Raw genomic sequence first — 24,761 nt, forward strand, 5'->3', positions numbered from 1 at the left:
TAAGAGAATATCCTCGTCATTGTTTTGACACTCAAGTATATATCCGTCACAGTTAGATAGAGTTAATCGACCGAGAACCACATCACTCTATCTAAAAACGTATAAGATATTAACTGATATATACTCGAGAGTCAAAATAACGAAAAGAATATAGATCTAGTGATAACATACTACAAACATTAAAATAGTCTATCTATATACTAATTTAATCTTTCTCATATGCTATCACTAGGACTATGACAACAGCATATTCTTTTCATTGTTTTGACTCTCGAGTATATATCCATCACTGTTAATCAATCGAGAACCACATCACTCTATATAAAAACATATAAGATATTAACTGATGTATACTCGAGAGTCTAAATAATGAAAAGAAATATTCTCTTGTCATAGCTTTAGTGATAACTTTCCATGATAAGAATTAATTGTCCATTTGCTTGGCACGTGCAAAAAATTACGTTGGGGGTGATTTAACGTCCCACAAGATGGAATTCTTTAGCACTGGTTGGTTGTGCTTGCAGATTTGGAGAGAAAAGCGGAATAACTGATCGAATGAGAATTTAATTCTTTTTTTTTTTTAAAACACTTTTATTACAACCTACTGTTCTTATGACTATGAGCTGTTATTCTCTTAAAATAGCCACATTAATTCCAAGCCGATCGTGACACTCTGACCATAAAAATATTTGAATGAATGCTGTAATTCATGCACAAATGGATTTATAAATTTTAATGTGTGTGTGTGTGTGTGTGTGTGTGTGTTAGAAAAATAAAATAAGAAACAGCACAAAACCTTATAGGAACTGTTTTTCATGAATAATTATTTTTTTTGCCTTATTGTCTTTCGTAATTTTTGAATATCTTAGTATTTGAGACTTGACAATTATGTAGGTACTATTTGTCTTATTTGAAATTCAATATGTTTTTCGTTTGTAAAATACAGAAGCACCAATTTGTTTTTTGTATCAAAATTGTCATACTAGGAGTTATTCGCCTTAGATGCTCTCTCTCTAATAAAAAGTTAAATATATAGGCATTCCCCCCCCCACTCCCACCGTGAATAAAAGTTATGCACATGGCTGTATTTCAAACCTACCCTGACTTATGTCTCTACTAGCCTGGCGTAGCCTGAGTGTTTGGAGGTGTATGTTGAGAGAAAAAAAAATAAAATGCTTGGCTCAAACCCGTACCGCTCGAGTATATATTCTCTGAAAATAACCACATTAATTTCAAGCTGGTCGTGGCACTCTGACCATAAAAATCAGTGATATTAAACCTCACAAAATCCACACTAATCCCGCAAAGTCCACACTGATCCACATTAATCCTGAATGAACATTCCACACAAGAAAACACTTATGTTGGAACAATTTAAACTAATATTCTTCAAATGTTTAGTTCATTTCATAATAGACTACTCGTGACCCGTTGGGTCAGTGTGTTATATTAGCTATGGAATTCATGTATGAGCGTGACACTTGGTGAAGTAAAAAAAATAGTTTTTTTTTGACATAACAGAAACATTTCTATGAAAGTATATTAAAATGAAAAAAGAATATAGATAGATTTCTATGAGTCGTTCTGTTTATTATAATTGATTATTTTTGAAAAAAAAAAAATTTACAGTTACTGAATTATAAGTGGTTGGCCATACTTATAGGTAAATGTGCACTGAACAGATAAAATAATAAAATAATACTTAAATTCAAATTTTGATATATCTGCTTTTTTTTTTTTTTTTACATCGTTCATTTCTGTATTACGTTAAGTTATTTTAAACCCCACGCTTCCCATGTTAAATAATAATTTCGAAATAATAACGTTAATATTTCAGTACGCAGGTCATGCGAGCATGTGCAACCGAATGTCATAAACCGGAAAGTGGGTTACATACATCGTTACAAGGTCATTTGAGTTTTATTATTATATAGATTAATACAGTAATTTTGAGTTCTTTGTCAAGTGTCGTAATTTTCCAGGATTTTTGTTATCTATTTTTTTGTACGTGAGGATGTGATCTGGTGACACCCTTCTATTAATCAGCGATCTCGTTAAATTTACCTTTATAGGAATCCACAGTGCGTTCCTATAATTGGTAACCTTGTATGAGTTCCTATAGGTGCATCAACTTGAATAAAAACTGAAACCAAAACTGTATATATGTATATATATATATATATATATATATCAAAACAAAAAATCTTTAGTTCCTTCAGCTATAACCGAAACTAAAACATATGAAGAATTCTTGGTAAAATTATTTATTACAAGAAATGAAAGGTCATAACAATTAAACGGCAGTCACTCAGAAGATGTAAAAAGATGTAAGTGTGACACAAAATAACACACACGCTATCGTATTAATATATACATTGAGAGCATTGCCAAGGCTGCTGCAAAGAAGGTGGGCTCTTTCTACCGTGCTAGAAAATTACTTACGCCTAAAAGTATCCTGTACCTCTATACGGCCACCATTCGCCCATGTATGGAGTACTGTTGTCACATTTGGGCTGGTGCATCTGCTGCTTGTCTCTCACTCCTGGACAGGGTTCAAAAGAGAGTTGCCAACCTGATAGGTCCTGAACTGTCATCTAGGCTTCAGCCTCTGTCCCATCAACGAAATGTTGCAGCCCTCTGTCTGTTCTACAAGTATTTTAATGGTGAATGCTCTGACGAACCGCAAGCACTTGTACCTCCTTTATGTGACTACCCCCGAAAACCCCGACAAGCAACTAAGTCTCACCCCTTCACAGTAGAGATCCCTAGGTGTAAGAAAGACTTTTACTCCAATAGTTTCTTCCTCAGAACTGCAAGACTTTGGAACTCCCTTCCGGGATTCTGCTTTCCCAACTGTACTGATATGCAGAAGTTCAAGTGTAATGTGAACAAACATCTTTCTACTCATCTTCCTTCATAATGCCCCAGCAAATTATGTCCCCGATAGTAGCCCCCTGCTTCAAAGTGGCACTGTTCCTTGTTTGGGGTGAAAATTGAAAAATATATATATATATATAGAGATTTGGTTCAATTAATAATTTAATGACCAAGCAATAGAGTAATAATTAGGTTATATTATAATAATATTATTTAGCCATTAATCTAACCATTAATTTAGCCATATTAATTGAATTAAATAGTTACAGTAATATTGGATGCTTATGTCGATTGAGACCCAAAGTAATTATGCTAGACAAAACAAAATAACAGGAAAATGTAAGGAAATAGTTACTTGTGATGTAAAAAAAATTAGTGTTCAATAAAATTCATAGAAAACTTGTGGTGCTGGTGCTCAAACCTTAAAGATAATCGAAACTCAAGTTTTACGACATCTTTTTTTTTATTATTAAATTGTTAGGTGAAAGTACAGAATAGTTACTAAGCATCCTCTCCATCCCCATGTTAAGAATGGGTTTCTAAATAATATCGTTATTATTTCCGCACGGTAACATAAGTTCTGTATTTTGAATAAAATAATTTTTTTAAAAATACTGTAAATATATACATATTTTTTTATTTCGTTATTTTTAAATAATTTAAAATATTTTGAAGAAATTGTTGAAAAAAAAAAAAAAAAAAAATCTTTTCGTTATCCAGTTCCAGTTCAGTGTTTTCGCTTTTTTGAAATCAACTTTGAGACAAACTATTTTTTTTTCGTGGTGATTCGATTCAGTCTGAGTAAGTATTTTTTAACCTTACCCATTTTTTTTTTTTTTACATAGGCATCACCACATTATCAAGGCCAAGAGGCCACTCAAGGATAAGGGTTACAGAGTGTACAGTAGAAATTGGACAATATAGTAATCATTAGTAATGAAAATTTGGTAAATTTGATAACTTATATGGATTTAAGACTATGTAGATCTTCGGGCAATTCTTAACATGGTACTTATCCAGAATGCAACCCAATCTCAAGCAGCTTCTAAGAAAGCCATTCTTAACATGGGGGAAAGAGGGACGCTGCATTTTGTAATAAATCTTCTTCTATCCGACATCATCCAGCTGCTTACGTAAACCTGCCGGAAGATGCTGACGCAAGGTTGTCGGAAATTGTATGGCATTCTGGATAAGTACTCTTAGCCTTTCGGTTCTTGTTTTTCGTCTTTTTCGGTATTTTCTTTGTCTTCGTTGTTCTTTTCTATCACCGGTTTCCCTGCCTCCATATTTTCTTCGTTTCCTTCTACGGTTTTGTGTTTCTCGTTTTCTTTCCTTGACACTTCTGACTTGGGTGACTTCTGGTTAGTGTCTGTCCCAGCAGCGTCTTCCTCGTCATCCGTCTCGTAAACCTGGCTATATTCGTCATCATCTTTTCCGGAAGTAGACAATATTTTGCTTCGGGTATTTCGCATGCTTTGCTTAGACGTTCGTTTCTGGCTACCACCGCCTTTCTGCAAAAAACAAACAACGAAAATACACGTTATACTTGGGAGATCAACAATGTCAAGTAAACATTAAAAATCACGTCTAGAGCAGAAAGTGAGAAAAAAAAAAAAAGAGTTCTTCTTCGTTATTGTACTGAAATTCGAAAATTGAAATGTCACAGTAATGAACATATCTCAAAATTACGAAAAACGATTAGGCAGAAAATTAATTATGAATGAAAATAGTTTTCGAAGACAATTAGCAAAAATTGAGTTTTGCAAACAAAGAAACCGGAGAGTTCTAATTATAACAAAAGGGATATAAATCTATTTTTAAAACTGAAAATCTTTGGTTAATTTAGTAAAAAACTTAATTTTCGCCAACTGTCTTTGAAAACTGTATTCATTAATAATTAATTTTCTGCTTTATCATTTTTCGTAATTTTGGGATATTTTCATTACTGAGACATGACAATTTAGTAGGTTTCTCACTTGAAATTCAATATTTCATTTTTCGAATTTTGTTACAATAAAATTTTTTTATGTTGTTTTTCTCGTGTATTATTAAATGAAGAATCTTTTCGATTTGAAATCCATCGAGTAAACTTAAGAAAAGCTCGCTTGAAATGTGTCAAAACTATGTGCTTAGTCGAAATAATACAACATCAGGTCAAATTCGGTCGTCATCTTGTTTTGATTACGTCTATTCACCCTAACGTGGACACATTTCAAGCGTGTTTTTATCACGTTACATGCGTAAATCTAATTTATAAAAATCACTGTGTCTGTCTGTCTCCATATTTTCAAACTTTATCTCCTCTGAAACTAGAAGTCGCAAAGCGGCGCTAGGGGCCTCAAATGATTGGATTTTTATGGGCTGTTCTTTTATGGGTCTTTAGCTGGTTTAAAAAGTTTTTAATGGGTCAAAATAAAAAAAAAATCGTTATACATTTTGTACATTCATCTTAGTTTATTTTTAATTTTTAATCAGTTCATATGTGTGTCATTTTGGTACAGTGGTAACGTCACCAGCTTTGAATGCTACAATTTTGCTTTCGGTTTTGATTCTAGCTGATGGCACTTAAATACTTATTTTTTTCTACTTTTGAAATCACGAGTCTCGTATATACAAAATCTGGACAAATTAAATTATCATATTTAAGCGTATTGTTATATAGAACACTCTGAGCTGTATACATCGATTGTCAGGATTTCGCCAAAAATCTAATTTATTATGTTAAGAATTATGTTTTGATATTTGTTACATGAAAAGGGCTGTCCCCTTCCCATGTAAATAAAAAGAATATTAGATAAGTATAAATGAGATTGGGATAAGCCTAGAATCGAACCCCGTAGGCAAAGTTAAGAAATGGAATGTTAGAAATGAAATCTATTGCTAATTCTTTTAGAAATCTGAAGATTAAATATGTCCGTAAAAGAATGAACAATGAAAATTAAAAATATAATAAGTTAGGAGAGGGTTCTTTTGTTTGCAGAAGTGTGTATGGACAAAGATATGCATAGCCATGGGAAATTAGTCACGTTTGAAAAACACACTTCTGATGTCATAGACAAAGGACAATTCTCCATATAGTTCCATGGGTTCGGATTTTAGCGAGTCAGTCAGAGAGAGTTGAGAGTCAGTCAGTTGGCAGTCAGTGGTCAGTTAATCCCTTGGAAGCGAAAGGGTAGAAGATTAATCATGTAGATACAGGTGAATTGCTGACGTCATTCGACCGGCCAATTAGATGAATAAAGAAGTCATCATTATTTGTAATTGTTCTCTTGTCTCATCCTTGATCACGGACGAAAAAGGTAACGTGTTTATCATCAATTATAACGAACTCTTGTGTAAACCCTTCCAAGTATTATATGTCCCCATAGTGAAGTATCTCTTCCTCTCTAAAATATGTTAAAAGAATTGTAATATAAATGTCTTCTCTCCATCATCATCACTATCGTTATGTCTGTATTACATGAGTCCTGTGATATATGTGCCTCAATATGAACTCCGCGTCATCTCTTTTAAATATGGAACCCATATAATAATAATAATACAAAAAGATAGAAGAAATGGAAAGCAAGTGTGAAAACAAAGAAAAAGAGAACAAATATGAGGTACCTGAAAACTTACATATCTCTAGACATTATAGCATTCTTTGATATTATAAAAAAATCTTAGGGGAAAACATTAAAGAAGTATTTCTGTAGAAAAAACACTTATGACAAAACTTACAATCGCTGAGCACATCATAAGATCGTCAGACTCATATTAACTACTACGTTTTTAGTCAAGGTTGTAGATAATGGCACAGTTTTAAGTTTTTAAAAATACGTACTTACTTAGAGATAATGGCAATTAAGACTAGGTTGCCATAGAGGATCTCAAACGATCTCAAACAAATTTAGTTAGATAGGAATTTTAACAAGTATCAACATTCTTTCAGAAACTATTAAAAATAGAATCATGTTTATAGTTGTGAATTTTTAGCTGAAAGAAATAGAATAAACATTAGGTTAGAAATGACAGCTGATGAGTTACGCATGCATGTGATTTAGCGTATGACGTAATGAGTCAGCTGATCAGGATTTGGGAGTTAGTTAGATCTGAGGTTTGAGATTGGAGGCGGATGGACGTGCAGGAATCACACACAACCGAAGAGATGGGGTAGGAAGAAAACGTTTGTAAGCCTTTGAGGATCTGAGACTCAACTGGACTGGAACAAAGGAATAAATGCATACATTTTGTAACCGTTGAGTTGTGTTATCCGTTCCGAGAGGATACTTCTTTGTTGCAGCCGTCTGGAGGATCCGAGAAATGAACCATCCAACAGAAAAAGGTTAGTCCCCAAATTAAGGTACTGTGAATTGTCTTTGTATTAAAACCTGTCTACTCTACAACATAACAGACATTCATCTAGGGCACCTATATATGATTTAAACGAATATATATACACATCACGAGCAACATAATAAATATGGGTTCAAATAGTGAAGAACCACTATAAACATTTAGTGAGACGTATACACATTCAGGTGAACACTCCGTCACAAGTACATATTTTTGTATAGTGATATGGTACCCCATTATCTAACAGTATTTTATGACCGGGAAAAGTTTGTAATATAGATTTTAACAGTGGAAAGCCTCGACAGTCTTCCCAATATTTAAAAATACGGGGGGATCGATCTTCTACATCACAGTACAGACTATCTAGTCGTCTGCGCTTCATGAGTAAGTTGCTTGAAAATCGAGAATAGTTGAGTAAGTTGCTTCAGAATAGAAAATTGTCAACCTATTCAGTGAAAAGAAATATAGTTTCCGCTCCGAGAGATCAACAGCTGATGTTCCGAGTAGTAGTAGTATCTATTTACTATGCCTCCCCACGGGACAGAGTTAGACACCAGGGTCGTTTTTTAACGTGGAGAAAAGGTACAAAAATAAAAATTGTCTCAGTCGTGAAGGATTTCTCCTCCACCGAAAGAGAACAAGAAATAGAAGTGCAGCATCTGAAGAACAGATACTACACTTTGATCTTGTCCCGAAGGCCAAGGTAGGTAGTAGTAATAATAATAATAATAAGAAGAAGAAGAAGAAGAAAAAGAATAATAATAATAATAATGATAATAATAATAATGATAATATTTTGTTATGATTATATCTTAATTTTAATCTTCATAAAAGTAAGGTAAAACTGTTTTGTCCACGGAATTAATTTAACCCTGGGACGGGCATTCATCTAGTTTATCTTTTTATCACCATAGCATCAAATAAATGTGAATTAGACATTTTTTTTCGATTCTTTAGATTACTGTTCTTATCTTGAGTGTTATTTTTACAACGTTTTGACCGATGTAACCTTCGACCTTCTCCAGGTATATCCTGTTGAACTTCTGAAATCTTTGTCAAACTTGGGATTCTGCACAGAATTTTGAACGGAATACTTTATTTAATCCATGGAGGTAGCATGTTCTCGTTCCAGCAGCAATGACTGTGTAGAAGAATTGTATTTTGATTATCATCTGCACTAAGGCTTGAACCTTCAACATCCAGAAGAGTGTAACTTACAACTGAATTTTACAGAGTACTTTATCCACTATATCACAGGTCCCTGGTTGATGGAACGCGAGCATGCTATCCCGGTGGATTCGATGAAGGGTTCCATTCGAAATTCTGTGCAGATTCCCGGTAATATCCCAATTTATTGACGATGATCTTGTTTCTAGAGTAATAACAATTAACATATTCAGGGTATTTGACATAAAAGTTACACTTCTAGAGGTTAATGGTTCAATTCTCAGTGCCAGCGTCACTCAAAATACAATTACGAATTATTTAGGACTTCTACCCAGTCATGGCTGATGGAACGAGAGCATGCTGCCCCTGGAAGTAAATTTTAGCGAAATGTAAACAAATATAAACGTGTTCAACTCCGAAGGAATTCCAGATGAAATAAAAGACTTATGTATAAGAAACTATAATTCGCGTCTTGATGTTTACTTTCGGAGAAGGAATTTTGAAAGCAAGCAACATGTTGCAACTGGTCAAAAAAAGCAAAAGGTATGTGTCTTTTATAGGTGTCCCCACCAACAATGTTATTAGTCATATTGTGAAAGAACTGCCTCATTTGTTAGTATCCTGTTACACCCACAATGCTACTAGATGGTCATACGTATAGTGAAATTCCTACAGATTCCTACAGCTACACACCTAAAAAATGGGGCCGTTAAGCCTGACATAGTGATATGGAACAAAAGGGAGAAAGTAGCAACCCTAGTTGAAGTAAGCGTCCCTAATGATGCTGGCCTTAACAGAGCTGAGAGGGAGAAAATAACAAAATACCAACGACTTATGTACGACATGAAAAGAAACTAGAATCTTAAGAAGATATCAATCATGCTAGTCTTTATAGGAGCAACCGGGCTAATGGAAAAGAATTTCAAAAGCTATCTGGCGAATATATCCGGTGAACTAAGTGCAAAATAAATACAAACAATAGCACTTAAAGGGACGGTTAGAATCTTAAAAAGATCTCTCGGCTGGAGTAACTAAACTAATGGGAGAATGTTTGGCATTCGGTGGGATGCTTCAGCCCCAGGAAAAATAAAGTGATAAGAAAATTAAAACAAAAAAAGGGATGTATATGTACACACCATACACAGTTTGAGTTATACAGACACCCACTCAATCCAACGATCATATTTCTAATTTTTGTTCTGTTTAGTGTATAATAGATTAGTTGGTATTTATCTCCCTTTGCATGGTAAAAGGTATGTGTCTTTTACATGTGTCCCCATTGGCAATGTTATTCGTCATGTTGTAAAAGAGCTGCCTCATTTGTTAGTGTCCTGTTATGCACATACGCATACATGAACATTATACGACACAACTCAACTACATGATCACACGTATATACATACAGGAGAGAACTTGAATGCCTACTAGACACTATCCTCGAGTGTCTAAGGTGGTACAGGGGGTTGTTAGAACAACTTGGCATGAGGATACTTTTTCCATAGAAGTAAACTCTGACCAAATATTAAAAAGATCTCCTCACTATGGCTAACCCACATTAGCTTTTATGAGGAATGGTGCACCTTCTCCAAGTGATGTTACCTCAAGTAATAGCACAAAGCTGGATACTCCACCAGACTAGATAAATTCTTGTCCTGGAATCCAGTAAGACCAAGAGACCAAAATAAAAGATATACTACAACGTATGAAAATGTTCTCAATTTCTTTACTAACTCAGTGTTTGAGAGATAAAGAACTTAAATGGAACATTCGAATATCTATGCATCTCATATAGACTTCAGGTAATGGGCCCCTTGATTTCTGAGAACTTCCAACGAAGTAAAATAAAACAAGATATATATATATATTTTATTACCGTTTTATCTGTTTAGTTACACATGTTTCTGGTTTTTTTGTTTCTTTTTTACATAGGCATCACCACATTATCAAGGCATAGAGGCCACTCAAGGATAAGGGTTAAAGAGTGTACAGTAGAAATTGGACAATATAGTAATCATTAGTAATGAAAATTTGGTAAATTTGATAACTTATATGGAACGGCTCATCAAGAACTTATTTACTTTAGACTTGAACACAACCATATTGTAGTCAGCCGGAAAGCAGGAAAACGGAAGTAAATTCCACAGGCGTGCAGTTCTAAGAAAGAAGCTTTGTTCATGGAATCTACGTTTAGGTTTAGGCACAAATAAAGAGTGGGGGGAATTATTGATAGTGTTTACAGCTAGACGAGTGTTTCTTGTGAAAGTTTGGTGAGGGGGGACCATAGATTGAAGCTCAGTCGAACACTTTCCATGAAAATAACGATACATCAGAGACAAACTCGCAACATCTCTTCTGTGAGATAGAGGTTGCAGGGAAGAAAAAAGGAGATCTCCTACGAGGCTACGAAGTCTATTTTGAACTCTATCAAGGCAGGGCAAGTCCTTTCTAGTAGCTCCTGCCTAGATGTGGCAACAGTATTCCATCCTTGGATGTACCTGGCTCTTATATAGATAGAGAATAGCATCAGCAGTGAGATATCTACCGGATCGATAGAAAGATCCCACTATTTTTCCAGCGGCATTGGCAACAGATTTGATGTACGTGTTCCATTTAAGATCAGGAGTAATGGTCAAGCCAAGAAGCTTGTCAAAACTTGTTTCTGTTACTGAATTGTATCAGCGATCCAGCAACTTCGTCAGACTTGAACAGAAGACTTCTATTCAAGTCTGACGAAGTTGCTGGATCACTGATACGATTCGGTAACCGAAACATGTGTAACTAAAAAGATAAAACGGCAATAAAATTATATATCTATATATATATATATATATATATATATATATATATAAAATAAAAATATATATTTGCTCTGCAATAGCATTGAGCACCTTCTTCAGGTTTTTACTAATTACCAGTTTTGCTAAATATATATATATATATATATATATATATATAATGATTGAAACGTCTTGTCAGACGAGTGCCACTCCCTCAGACATTTAAAATCCATGAGCCCAAATACCTGAGGGAGTATCTATACAAAGATGATGTTACAGAGCCTTAGCTTTGTATGACAGCTAAGTCTCTCTCTCTCGGTTCAAAATGTTGAGATCCAGCAACAAGCAAGAGCAAGATAGCCAGCAACAAATTAAACTGCAGACCAGCTTAATGTAGGTACTGGTCTTCCGCTTTATGGTTTTTTAAATCAGAGATTTGCTTCTCCTAGAAAGGTTACCTTCACCACGGCTTACGGGAGCCCTCTCCACCCCAATACACATATTCACACACACAAATATACACGGTGCTAGTTGGCCGTTGACCCAGAAAAAAGAGTTCATTCGCCCTTTGGAAGGTCTTGTTTTTAATCCTTCAGGGAGACTAGCCGCCCTCCTCACCAAACAAGTCTGGTGGGGGAACCAGTTTAGTCGCCGGTGACCCGACCATGAGGCAGGTAGTACTGGGTTACATGGTACCAGTAGCATATGACATGACCTGACACATAGTATCAATACGGCGAGCTTCAGATTTCTATCCATCAACGAGTGTTGTATTGCGGGGTGTCTGTAGAACCCAAACTGTATTGTCTGTAGAACCCAAACTGTATATATATATATATATATATATATATATATATATATATATATATATATATATATATATACACACACACACACAGTTTGGGTTCTACAGACACCCCGCAATACAACACTCGTTGATGGATTGAAATCTGAAGCTCGCCGTATTAACGCTGGCGTACTTCAAGGATCCATCTCACTTTATGAGCTTCATTGATGGTCTCCCAAATCATATTCTACGATGATTAATCGACATCTATGCAGACGATACAATAATCTAGAATAAAAATGTTTTCTTCTTTGAGATAAAAATCTTCAACAACTCCCAGTTTATATAATTCTAATTTATATGTCTATTTATATAATTCTAATTTTTATGCCTAGTTATATAATTCTAATTTTTATGCCTAGTTATATAATTCTAATTTTTATGCCTAGTTATATAATTTTAATTTTTATGTCTATTTATATAATTCTAATTTTTTATTCTGTAGAAAGAAATATTTCAATTTGTTCGTTTTAGCGTAGAATAGATTACTTAGTATTTATCTCCCTTGATAATTTTTTTTTTGACGTCTCCCGTTACCCCTTATGTAAACATGGTAATGTGAGAGATAATAGATGCTCTGGTTGGTTGACGTGTGCCAGTTTACCTGGTCGCAGGAGACCAAATGTGATAGGTTCCCTTGTCCAGGGATCCCTGGTCACGTAAGAGTTGTTTTCCCGGTTGTCAGCGACTAAATGTTACTTCTTCATGTGGCAAGACCCCGTTGACCGATTTGGTTGATAAGCCGCCGCCTCAGCGATCTGTTGCGCTGGAAGAAAAGTAATTTCATGCACACAAAAGAAAAACAACTCGGTGTTCTATTCTACTGAAAAAATTTAAAAAAAAACATATACAAATATAGAATTATGTATAATTGTCTACAGTTCAATGTTGATTGACAGACTCCAATGAGTCGATAAATAGATTTCTCTCCTTTCTTTGCTATGGTGGTGAGGTTGATGCGGGAAGAGAGGGGGGGGGGGCGTGGGGGCGATTCCCGACAAGCTGTTCTGTCTCAACTCTGGCTCCAACTGACGGGTTCGATTCCGCGCCCCCGTTCTCAGAGAAAGGGTGAAACCAGGGTTGTTCCCTGGACCAATCGTATCCAATTACGTTACCTCAGGGGAGGTTTTCCCTCCCGCGAATGCACCTATGGATCTGCAAACGTTCTCATGCCCCGGGAGGTCATCCCCGCGACCCTCAGTGTCATGATGTACTGCACTCAAATTATAAACATCCTTAGTCTTAAACCCTGAGTCATTCCAGTTTCGGAGTACAATTTACAAAATTTAAAAAATATATATTACCGTAACATAGACTGACATATATTGAGTGAGTTTCTAACAGTATTTTGTATAATTTTTTAGTTTGAAATCATTTTCTCAAACTTAATATATTCAACAGAGACCTCGCCGCCATTTGTCTTTTTTCAAATATATCGATAAACACTCTGATTTTCAAATCGAATAAACATTTTACATAAAATAAAAACACCAAAAAAAAAAAAAAAAAAAAACAAACTTATCCAGTTAGGTAGAAAGTAACTTATCTTGCCTTTGATAACATTTATTTGTTTTATATTGGTTTTTTGTTTTTTTTTTACAACTTTTTCGAATCTATGCGTATTGTAAAACAAACCCCAAAAAGTTTATACATCTCGAGCATTGGCTAATCAATTTGAACGTACCTATTATATATTGAATTGTTTTATTTATTTAGATATATTCAAACGGTAGGCAGGACATTTGTATTCGCATAGAACGTACTGTTTCATTTCGCTCGTGCTAAAGAGACCGGTCGACTCTGCACGAAAGACGGCCTTGTGACGACGATAGCCAGAAAGGCGGATGAATCCACTCTTTTGTCAAATAGTGCGAGTCCCGTTGCGATGACAACGACGGCTTTCAAGTTAGAAAAGCAAACTTAGAAGATAAGACAATAATGACATCAATAAGGAGTCATGCTACGACAAGATTTGCGGGGGTGGCTACGAGACAGAGGGTGTTGGGGGACATAGAAAAAAACAAATCTATTACTAATGGAGATTTTGAGATCTGTCTGAGATCTGAAACTATTACTTCCATAACTCTACTATTAGTATTTATTTGCTTCCCCACAAAAGCAAAATGTGACACAAGGTCGTTTTTAATGGGGGGGGGGGCAAAAAGCCAAAAATGGCAAAAGCGGCACTCTAGTAGGGGGCCCAAAATAATAATTGTCTCAGCATAGAGGGTTTCCCCTCCATTGACCAAGGACAAATTATCTTAAGAGTGAAATTTGCAAAATATAGGCTCAGCCGTTTCGGAACCTTCAAGGAACTCTCTCTCTCTCTCTCTCTCTCTCTCTCACACATACACACACACACACACACACACACACACAAACTGACATTTCACCCCAAACTAAGTCTGTAAAGAAGGGCTACTATTTATGACCAGACTTGCAAGGATACTATGTAGTAAGTTAGACAGCAAGATGTCTATTTATATTACACTTGAACTTCTGCATGTCAGTACAGTCAGGGAAACAGGGACCCTGGAGGGAATTCCAAAGTTTAGCAGTTCGAGGGAAGAAGCTATTTGAGTAGAAGGCTTTACGGCATCTAACGGTCTCAACAATGTGGGGGTGGGATTTTGTTGCTTGACGGGTTTGTCGGGGGTATTTACGTCGAAGGGGTACAAGTGTTTTGAGTTCATCGGAGCACTGTCCATTAAAATACTTGTAAAACAGGCGCAGGGATGGCCACACTTCGGTGATGGGGCAAAGGCTGGAGTTTAGTTGATAGTGCAAGACCTATTAGGTGCGCGGCTATTTTTGAATCCTGTCTAAAAGCAAGAGACTAATGGCGGATGCAGCAGTCAAGATGTGGCAACAATACTCCGTGCATGGGCGAATAGTGGCCTGTAGAGGTACAGGACACTCTCAGATGTGAGTAAACTTCTAGCACGGTAGAGAGAGCCCACTTCCTTGAGCAGCCATGACAATTACTCCGACAAAAGGAGGGTGGACCTGTAAATTCACCCTTGTCTATTCGTCCGTTTTCCGTTCGTCTGTCCACACTTTTCTCAATAACTACACCTTGGAATTTTTTTTTAAATTTTGCACAAACATTAAACATGATATGAGTAAAAAAGTAACAGAACGGATTTTCCGCGAAAACTCCGACCCCCCCCTTCTCCCCCGGGGTGCCTTTCGGGTTAAAATGGCTAAAATTGACACTTTTGTGCTTATTAAAAAAAAATTGATGCCTTGGATTTTTATAAAACTTTCTGAAAAGTTGTAACTGATTTCTGTATGATTTTGTTTATCTATACTTCGCGATAACTTTTGGGTGTGCCCCAGGGGCTATTTTAGGGCTAATAAAAACACTCCATTTTGGGGACTTTTTTAACATATTTGTCCAAAATTTTCTGTGTACGTCTATTTAGCAGTTTTGCATGGTGCTGAACTCAAATTTAAATATGTTAAGGCCTTGGGGACTTTTGGGGCTAAATGGAGGGGAAGGTAAATGATGGACTTAGTCATTTCTTTTTTTGCATAGTGTAGAACTCAATTTTATATATGTTAAGGCCTAACACTGCACCGTTTGTTGATTTTTACCAGGATTTGACGCCCCCCTGGGGACTTTTGGGGCTAAATGAGAGTGGGGGGGGGGGTTATGCCTCGTTCACTGTGCACTCACTTGATTTTGTTCCAATTCATGTTGCCTGTGAATGTTAAGCCTAGGAGCTTGAGGAAAATACTTTCAGGCAGTGTATCATTAGCAATCAGTGGTTGAGAAGGTTTCTTGTAATTATTAAAGGAAATAAGTTTAGTCTTGACAGCATCGGATGTTCCGACCCCGTTCGACTATAGACTGAAGGTTTTCCTCTAAAGCTTTCGTAATTTTCTTAGATACGTGGTCATTCATATTCCCCTCGAGTCTGTTATAGAGCGTGATGTTATCAATGAATCTAACCATTATCAGAGACAATTTTAGCAGCGAGGTCGTTTATGAATATCAAGAATAATAAAGGCTGTCTGTCTGTTGGTCTGTCTGTTCCATTTTTTCTTGGAAACTACCGAGCCGATCTGGCTGAAATATTATATGGACCTTTGTTTTATATATATATATATATATATATATATATATATATATATATATATATATATATATATATATATATATATATATCATATTTATATATTATTATTATTATTTATATATTATAGTCAGGTCATGTCATATGCTACTGGTACCATGTAACCCAGTACTACCTGCCTCATGGTCGGGTCACCGGCGACTAAACTAGTCCCCTCACCAGACTTGTTTGGTGAGGGGGGCGGCTAGTCTCCCTGAAGGATTAAAAACAAGACCTTTCAAAGGGTGAATGAACCCTTTTTCGGGGTCAACGGCCAACTAGCACCGTGTGTGTTTGTGTGTGTGTATGTGTGTGCTGGGGTGGAAAGGGCTCCCGTAAGCCGTGGTGAAGGCAACCTTTCTAGGAGAAGCAAATCTCTGATTAAAAAAAAACATAAAGCGGGAGACCAGTACCTGCACTAAGCTGGTCTGCAGTTTAACTTGTTGCTGGCTATCTTGTTCTTGCTTGTTGCTGGATCTCAACATCTTGAACCAAGAGAGAGACTTAGCTGTCGTACAAAGCTAAGACTCTGTAGCATCATCTGTGTATAGATACTCCCTCAGGCATTTGTCTATTAAAATGGTCCTGTGGCGATGGAAATCATTTTTGGGCTTATGGACTTTAAGTGTCTGAGGGAGTGGCGCTCGTTTGATAAGACGTTGCAATCATATATATATATATATATATATATATATATATATATATATATATATATATATATATATATATATATATATAAGAACGCACTATTTCATTACACTCGTGCTAAAGAGGCCGGCCGACTTCATACAAAAAGACGGTCTTGGAACGAAGAGAGCTAGAAAGGCGGATGAATCCACTCTTTTGTCAAATAGTGCGTGTCCCGTTGGGATGACAACGACGGCTTTCAAGTTCAAAAAGAAAAAAAAAAAAGGAAAAAACGAAGATAAGACGATAGTGAAATCAATAAGAAGTCGTGTCGTATGTGACCGGGGGTGGGGGCTACATTGTCACAATTCGAGGACGGCAACAGAAGATAATGGAGAAAGTAGTGCTGATGACTTCGAAATAAAATCATAATAATTTCTTCTTTTTATTTCTAATTAATTTCGCATTTAAAGAATCCCTGCTGTCCTGCACAGAAAAAAGAGTTTTGTTGGGCTTTTTTAAAATAAAACTTAAGAACTTTTCTCTGATGAGGGATTTTTAAATCCGGAATTAATCAGAAATAAATAAATAAATAAATTAATAAAAATCTTTTTCGCATCTAGAAGCGTGTTCTAAAGCAGTTTATCTGTTTATTCTATATTTTTCATTGTAAGATGCTTTTACTTGGCGACACTTTTTCAACTATATATACATATATATATATATATATATATATATATATATATATATATATATATATATATATATATAACTACTTAATTTACTCACATAAAATTAATATACGAAAGTATAGATTTATGCGTAAACTTTAAGTATTTACTTCAAAAGTGCTCAATACGTAGGTAGAGCTAGTTAGTAATTTATAAAATATATATGGTGATTAAGCTACACTGAATATTCTGTGTTTCATCCACTCTAGGAATCTTCAGGCTTATGCATATAAGCCTGAAGAGTCCTAGAATGGATGAAACGCGGAATATTCAGTGTAGCTTAATCACCATATATATTTTATAAATTACTATATATATATATATATATATATATATATATATATATATATATATATATATATATATATATATATATATGGTGTCCCAAAAGAAGCTGAATTCATCAAATATAAGATTAAACAATGAAAGCATACAAACTAGCGAAAAAAGATTTCAGAGCATCTAGATTAACCCTACTAAAGTCACCATGAGTCGTTACACCATCAAGGAGTCGATATTTATCGTAGAGAGGTACTTTCAGTTGAATTTAAATTTCAAATCCGTCAGCTTCTTTTGGGACACCCGGTATATATATATATATATATATATATATATATATATATATATATATATATATATGTATGTACACACATACACACACACACATATATATATGTACACACACACACACACACACACACACACACACACACACACACATATATATATACTATCATATGACAGGAAGTGTGTGTGTGTGTGTGTGTGTGTGTGTGTGTGTGTGTGTGTGAGTTCGTTCCCTATGGACTCTTAAACGGCTTGGGCCTTAGGAACTACAATTCATGATCATATCTATAGGGAACTATTTTAAATACTATGTAAGGAGTTGGGCAGTGAGGTTCCTGTTTACATTGCATTTTAATATCTGCATCTATATTAACCCTACTGAAGTCACCATCAGCATCAAGGAGTCGATATTTATCGTAGAGAGGTACTTTCAGTTGAATTTAAATTTCAAATCCGTCAGATTTTTTGGGGACACGCGGTATATATACTAGTAGGCTACTCAGCTTTGTCCAGTTGTAAAATACGCTTAAATACAATACTTTAATTCATGCAGATTTCATATTTATTATTATAGAGCAAATCCTCTATTGATTATTATATTGTACCCAATATATAATAGTGATTTCAACATTAAAATCTAGAATCGAAATCAAAACATCCAGAGCTCCAGCGTTCTTCGCTACCATCTGAATCACCAACAGATGGATATCAAAACTTTCAAAAGTTAACCGACATTAAGATATAAACGTATATTTACGCATGCGTGGAGAAGCACTTTAAGTCGACTTACCCCTGCCAAGTTTTTATTTAACCGATTTTGACTCCTTATCAGCCATTTTTCCAGCTAAAAACCAAATCGAATTCGGTCCGCAGATCCGAATTCTCCATATATCAAGTTTCAAGTATGTAGACCACAAATTGACATATTGCTTTGATAGAGACCGTTCCTTAGACAGACAGAAAGACAAACAGACAGACAGACAGACAGACAGACAGACAGACAGACGGACAAGGTCAGTTTTATACATGTATGTATATAGAAAGAGATATATAAATTGTTCCTATTTAAAAATATATAGTTATAAAACACCGTTAAAAAATTAAAGTTGCTCCCTCTTTAGTGAATTATGAAAAAGCAGTCAACTTTAACACAAATGCAGCAATCTGATTTCTGATTGAGTTTTTTGAGTTCATTGCCGGAAACTTGGAGGTAAAATACTAGCCTGCAGAGTCAAGGGTAGCTTTGTGAATGGGTTCGAATCTCATGTCCGGCAGGAATTGTTACCTACGCCGCTAATTGCGTAAGAATGAGCCACTAATGGCTGTAGGTACAAATGTATAATTATATATATTATAATTCTTATTTTATGTATCTACATAAAATTCTACGTTAATATTTTCAGTACTTCCTTCGACAGTGCTCGATACGTAAGTAGAGCTAGGTAGTAAGTTTTGAAAATATATCTGGCAATTAAGCTACGCAGAATTTTTTGCGCTTCATGCTTGTGAGGATTCGAATCTTCACGAGGATGAAACGCTGAAAATTCTGTGTGGCTTAATTGCGATACATATTTTCAAATCTTATATATATATATATATACAGTGATGATCATATTTATTGGCACGGTAAAATAAAAGTTAAATTTTGTCTAATAAATTCTAAAAAAGGGATTAAATTAAAGAAAATAACAAAGTATATTATGTATTTTTAACTGGCCTTTCCGATGCAGCAATCGGATTTTAGAAAAAATAAATAACAAAGGAACAACAAACATAATTGCAAAAAACCCTTGTTCAAAATTATTGGCACGATTTATTTAATAATCAATTGTATAGCCTTTGGCCTTTATTACTTTCCTCAGTCGCTTTTCATAGTTTACAACCAAGTTGTTGCACTCTTCAGTAGTAATTTTAGCCCACTCTTCCTGACAATAATCCTCCAATTGAATAAGATTCTTAGGCTTCCTTTGCATTACCCTCAATTTTAATGTTCTCCATAAATTTTCAATTGGATTAAGGTCTGGGCTTTGTGATGCCCACTCCAAAACATTAATATGATTGTCCTCAAGCCATTTCTTAGTCAGTTTAGCCGAATGCTTTGGGTCATTATCTTGCATGAATCACCAACGACGACCAAGTGAGAGCTCTTTAGCAGAGTCTTTCAGGTTTTCATCCAATATTTTAACATAATCTTCCTTTTTTATGCTACCTGTGACCTTAACAAGTCGCCCTGGTCCAGAGGCAGCAAAGGATCCCCAAAACATCAAACTGCCTCCACCGTGCTTCACTGTGGGTATGGTGTTCTTAGGCAGGAAAGCTTCGCCAGATTTTCTGTAAATATAAGACACTTTATTATGGCCAAATAACTCTATTTTCATTTCGTCAGTCCATAGAACACGTTTCCAGAATGCAACATCTTTATCAATATGACGTTTTGCAAAGGCTAGCCTTGCTTTCAGGTGCATAGGCTTCAATAAGGGAGTCTTTCTCGGACGACATGCTTTTAAACCAGCTCTCTTCAAAACTCTACCAACTGTATGTCGAGATACATTCACTCCAGAGGTGCTCTGTTCATCAACAATCTCCCCAACAGAGATCCTTGGGTTTTGTTTTACTTGTCGAACAATTTTCCGTTCATCTCTTGGGGAAAGAATGCTTTTTCTCCCTCTACCCTCTAAACTCATAACGTGGCCTTTTTTTAGAATTTATTAGACAAAATTTAACTTTTATTTTACCGTGCGAATAAATATGATCATCACTGTATATATATATATATATATATATATATATATATATATATATATATATACAAACACACATCGTAATCCTTTATATAACCTAATTCTAGATATAGAATACGTTATATATGTTGAGCATATTGGGAAGTGGTATACAAATTACCATTAGCGTATGAAGATGCTCTTTGTGTAAACAAATTGAGCTTAGGTATTTGGACAATGTCAAAACATTGTTAATTCACTGCCCGCATAGCAACAGCCGCGTAGTGCAACGGTTAGAAGCTCTGACTGTCGTTTGGGCGATCGGGTTTCGATCCTGGCTTGTGGTAGCTGCTTGTCTAGCCGCACTGATGAGCTGTGAAACAGCGTAACAGTACTGTATGTGAATGACTATATATATATATATATATATATATATATATATATATATATATATATATATAACTACTTAATTTACTCACATAAAATTAATATACGAAAGTATAGATTTATGCGTAAACTTTAAGTATTTACTTCAAAAGTGCTCAATACGTAGGTAGAGCTAGTTAGTAAGTTATAAAATATATATGTCGATTAAGCTACACTGAATATTCTGTGTTTCATCCACTCTAGGACTCTTCAGGCTTAGTCGCATAAGCCTGAAGAGTCATAGAGTGGATGAAACGCGGAATATTCAGTGTAGCTTAATCGCCATATATATTTTATAAATTACTATATATATATATATATATATATATATATATATATATATATGTATGTATATATATACATATATGTATATATATATGTATATATATGTATATATATGTATATATATGTATATATATATTTCTATATATATGTATATATATATGTATATATATGTATATATATATATATATGTATATATATGTATATATATGTATATATATATATGTGTATATATATATGTATATATATGTATATATATGTATATATATATATGTATATATATATGTATATATATATGTATATATATATGCATATATATATATATATATATATGTATATATATATAGTCATACAGTTCTGTTATTTCTATATATTTAGATGCAAAAAATGAAAAACAACGCGATTTTTAATATTCTCTCAAAAATCAGATAATTCAGCAATTTTGTTCGTTTTTTACAGACTTTTTAAAAAGGCTGAACTTTATATAAACTGGAATAAAATAGTATACAAAACACTCTAATAATTCCCCCCTCCTCCTTCCTAACGTGATCTTATCAGAATTTTTTGGGGGGGAGTAAAAGTACAAGAAATATGTAAAAGGAAAAAGAAGGATGTTTGAAGGAGTGAGATAGATAGATAGATAGATAGATAGATAGATAGATAGATAATCAAAAACTAAGATTTAAATCCACCTCGGATTCAAATCTTAGTTTATTTTTTTCTTACATACTGGAATAATGAAATAAAATATATTTAATTTTGCCGATTTTTATCGATTTTTCGGAAAAAAAGAAGTTCGGAAATATATTAAAATTATTTAAGTCTTACGAAATTAAAAAAAAAAAAATTATTATTTACCAGTGTAATTTCAAACGATATCCGAAATTATTTCAGTTTTTTAATGATTGGAAATTTTCAAGGTTCGTGAAAAAATGTGGAAGATTTCCTCTTAAAACTTATTGTGATTAAAAACAATCTAAGTGTTAGTAAAACCTTTTTTTTTTTATCGATGCCGTTTTGGAATAGTGAATAATTACAAAGTATATTTAGAAATCGAACGTGAATAATTTGTTCTACGGAAGACCGATGACACAGTAATCTGTTCGCACTTTGCTAATAAAAATCGTAGCGTTACTTGTTTATTTTGTCATAACAAAAATATAATTTCTAAACCAAGTAATTGAAAAATTATGTCTTAAAAGAGTTTATTAAATTTCTTTGTGCACGCCATATTTTACAACGTGAACCGACATCTTGCTGTCCAAATCCCTACATAGTACCCCAGTAGTTGTTGCCCCTGATAGTAGTCCCCTACACCAAAGTGGCAATGCGCCTTGTTTGGGGTGAACATGTAATAAGAAAAAAAATAAATAAAAAAAGAGAACAATAAAGAAAATATAGGTAGCTAATGTTATGTTGTAAAGTTTGTTTAAAGCACATGAAGACCTAAATAAAAACGTGACTTTTAGCTTATTAGTCCATACAAAAACTGTTATATATTGGTAAGCGTTTGTGACGTATTTGTATCGCGGAACGGTACCGAATCGATGTGTTTCATGCGGGGTTCACAGAGGCGACGAAGAAAAGATAGAGAGAGCAATTCTTATTGTTAGAGAATGGATCAAGAGAGAGAGAGAGAGAGAGAGAGAGAGAGAGAGGGAGGGAGGGAGGGAGGGGGGGTGTAAATCATATAGTTAGACACGTTGACCGGAAGTCAAGATCAGCTGATCGGATTGCATGTGAGTCACGTTATCAGGTTAGCTGAATTGTTGATATTTGGTTTGGGCGTAGAACGCGACGGACGGCTTCACAGTTATCTCCTCCCCTTCACTGGTGGGTGGGGGGGGGTGACGCGGACGTGTGTAGAAATAAGACCTAGAAGAAGAAACCACACAGGCCGGATTCACTTTCCATCTTCTGCGAGACATCTGGGAAAGTGAAATAAACTATAAAATCAATTCCTTGTCTTGGAGTGATTGAATCTTCGTCCAAAACAGGTACCAGGTCTCCCCTCCAAGACGAGAGATTCCAGATGGACCAACATCGAAGAAGCAGAAGGTATGTTGAAAATACATGTTACACACACAACGGCATATGAACAAATAGACAGAACAACTAGACGATCACACACGACATTAACTCTATAATAATACGTCATCTCTTCTAATCCCTTATTAGAGATTAGCGAGGGGTACCCGGCGTTGCCCGGGTGTTTTTCGGGGTATGTGAAAAAACCCCCGAAAATGTGAAAAAAAACAAAAAAAAAACGAAGCCTTCACGACGCGCAGTTGGAAAATAGTAAAGTGTTAAAAAAAAAAAACAGGTGCGCGTTTTTGATTGACGTGACGGCGATAGGTATTCAGCAGTTATTTTGTGCGGGACAGTTTTGAATGAGGTGAATAAATCGGTTTGTTTGTTTTTAAAAATCCGCTCCCTGTTTATTAGGAGGAGCGAAATGAAAGCTACAGTCTGATATGACGAAGTCGACATTGAACAAACGTTACTTAGCTCTCTTGAGACAACTGGCTTTCGGCCTGTGATTAGAGTCGAGTTTCGCTTTTTTATACTGACAACAGAATGTAACGCGTGCCGATGCGGGAAATGTCGAATAATTAACGTTTGAAAGTCAATAAAATTAAATAGACAGGCGAGCTCCGTGGGTAACTCTGAGATATTACAATTTATAGATGATATAAAAAGTTTTAAGAAGTTGTGAACCGAGCAAGCGCTTCTCTGAAAAAAGCCTTTTGTGGACATCGAGGAAAAGCGTAATACATACATACATACATGATGATTGCAACGTCTTGTCAGACGAGTGCCACTCCCTCAGACATTTAAAATCCATGAGCCCAAATACCTGAGGGAGTATCTATACGCAGATGATATTACAGAGTCTTAGCTTTGTACGACAGCTAAGTCTCTCTCACTCGGTTCAAAATGTTGAGATCCAGCAACAAGCAAGAGCAAGATAGCCAGCAACAAATTAAACTGCAGACCAGCTTAATGCGGGTACTGGTCTCCCGCTTTATGGTTTTTTAAATCAGAGATTTGCTTCTCCTAGAAAGGTTGCCTTCACCACGGCTTACGGGAGCCCTCTCCACCCCAATACACATATACACACACACACACACACAAATATACATACATACATACATACATACATATATACATTTTCGCTTTTATATATATAGATAACAATGCAACATTATGACACTGGAGCTGAAAGATAGATGTGAAGTGACAGTCTATTGCTTTGTGTCGGTTTAACCGAAATCTTCGATGAAACA

The 24,761-nt window shown here is 35.1% G+C and overlaps 1 protein-coding gene across 1 annotated transcript in view; it reads right to left on the bottom strand.

Moving 5' to 3' along the window:
* Nucleotides 1–3,702: 3,702 nt before the first annotated feature.
* Nucleotides 3,703–24,761, bottom strand: part of LOC145266341 (sperm axonemal maintenance protein CFAP97D1-like) — an 80,322-nt gene continuing 59,263 nt past the window's right edge. The window contains exon 5 of the mRNA XM_080121932.1: nucleotides 3,703–4,388. Coding sequence (XP_079978058.1) covers nucleotides 4,077–4,388 — 312 coding nt within the window. The 3' untranslated portion in view covers nucleotides 3,703–4,076. The remainder of the gene's footprint in view (nucleotides 4,389–24,761) is intronic.

Source organism: Euprymna scolopes, chromosome 41, assembly GCF_053919585.1.
Source record: "Euprymna scolopes isolate OS-2025 chromosome 41, ASM5391958v1, whole genome shotgun sequence".
NCBI lineage: Eukaryota > Metazoa > Mollusca > Cephalopoda > Sepiida > Sepiolidae > Euprymna > Euprymna scolopes.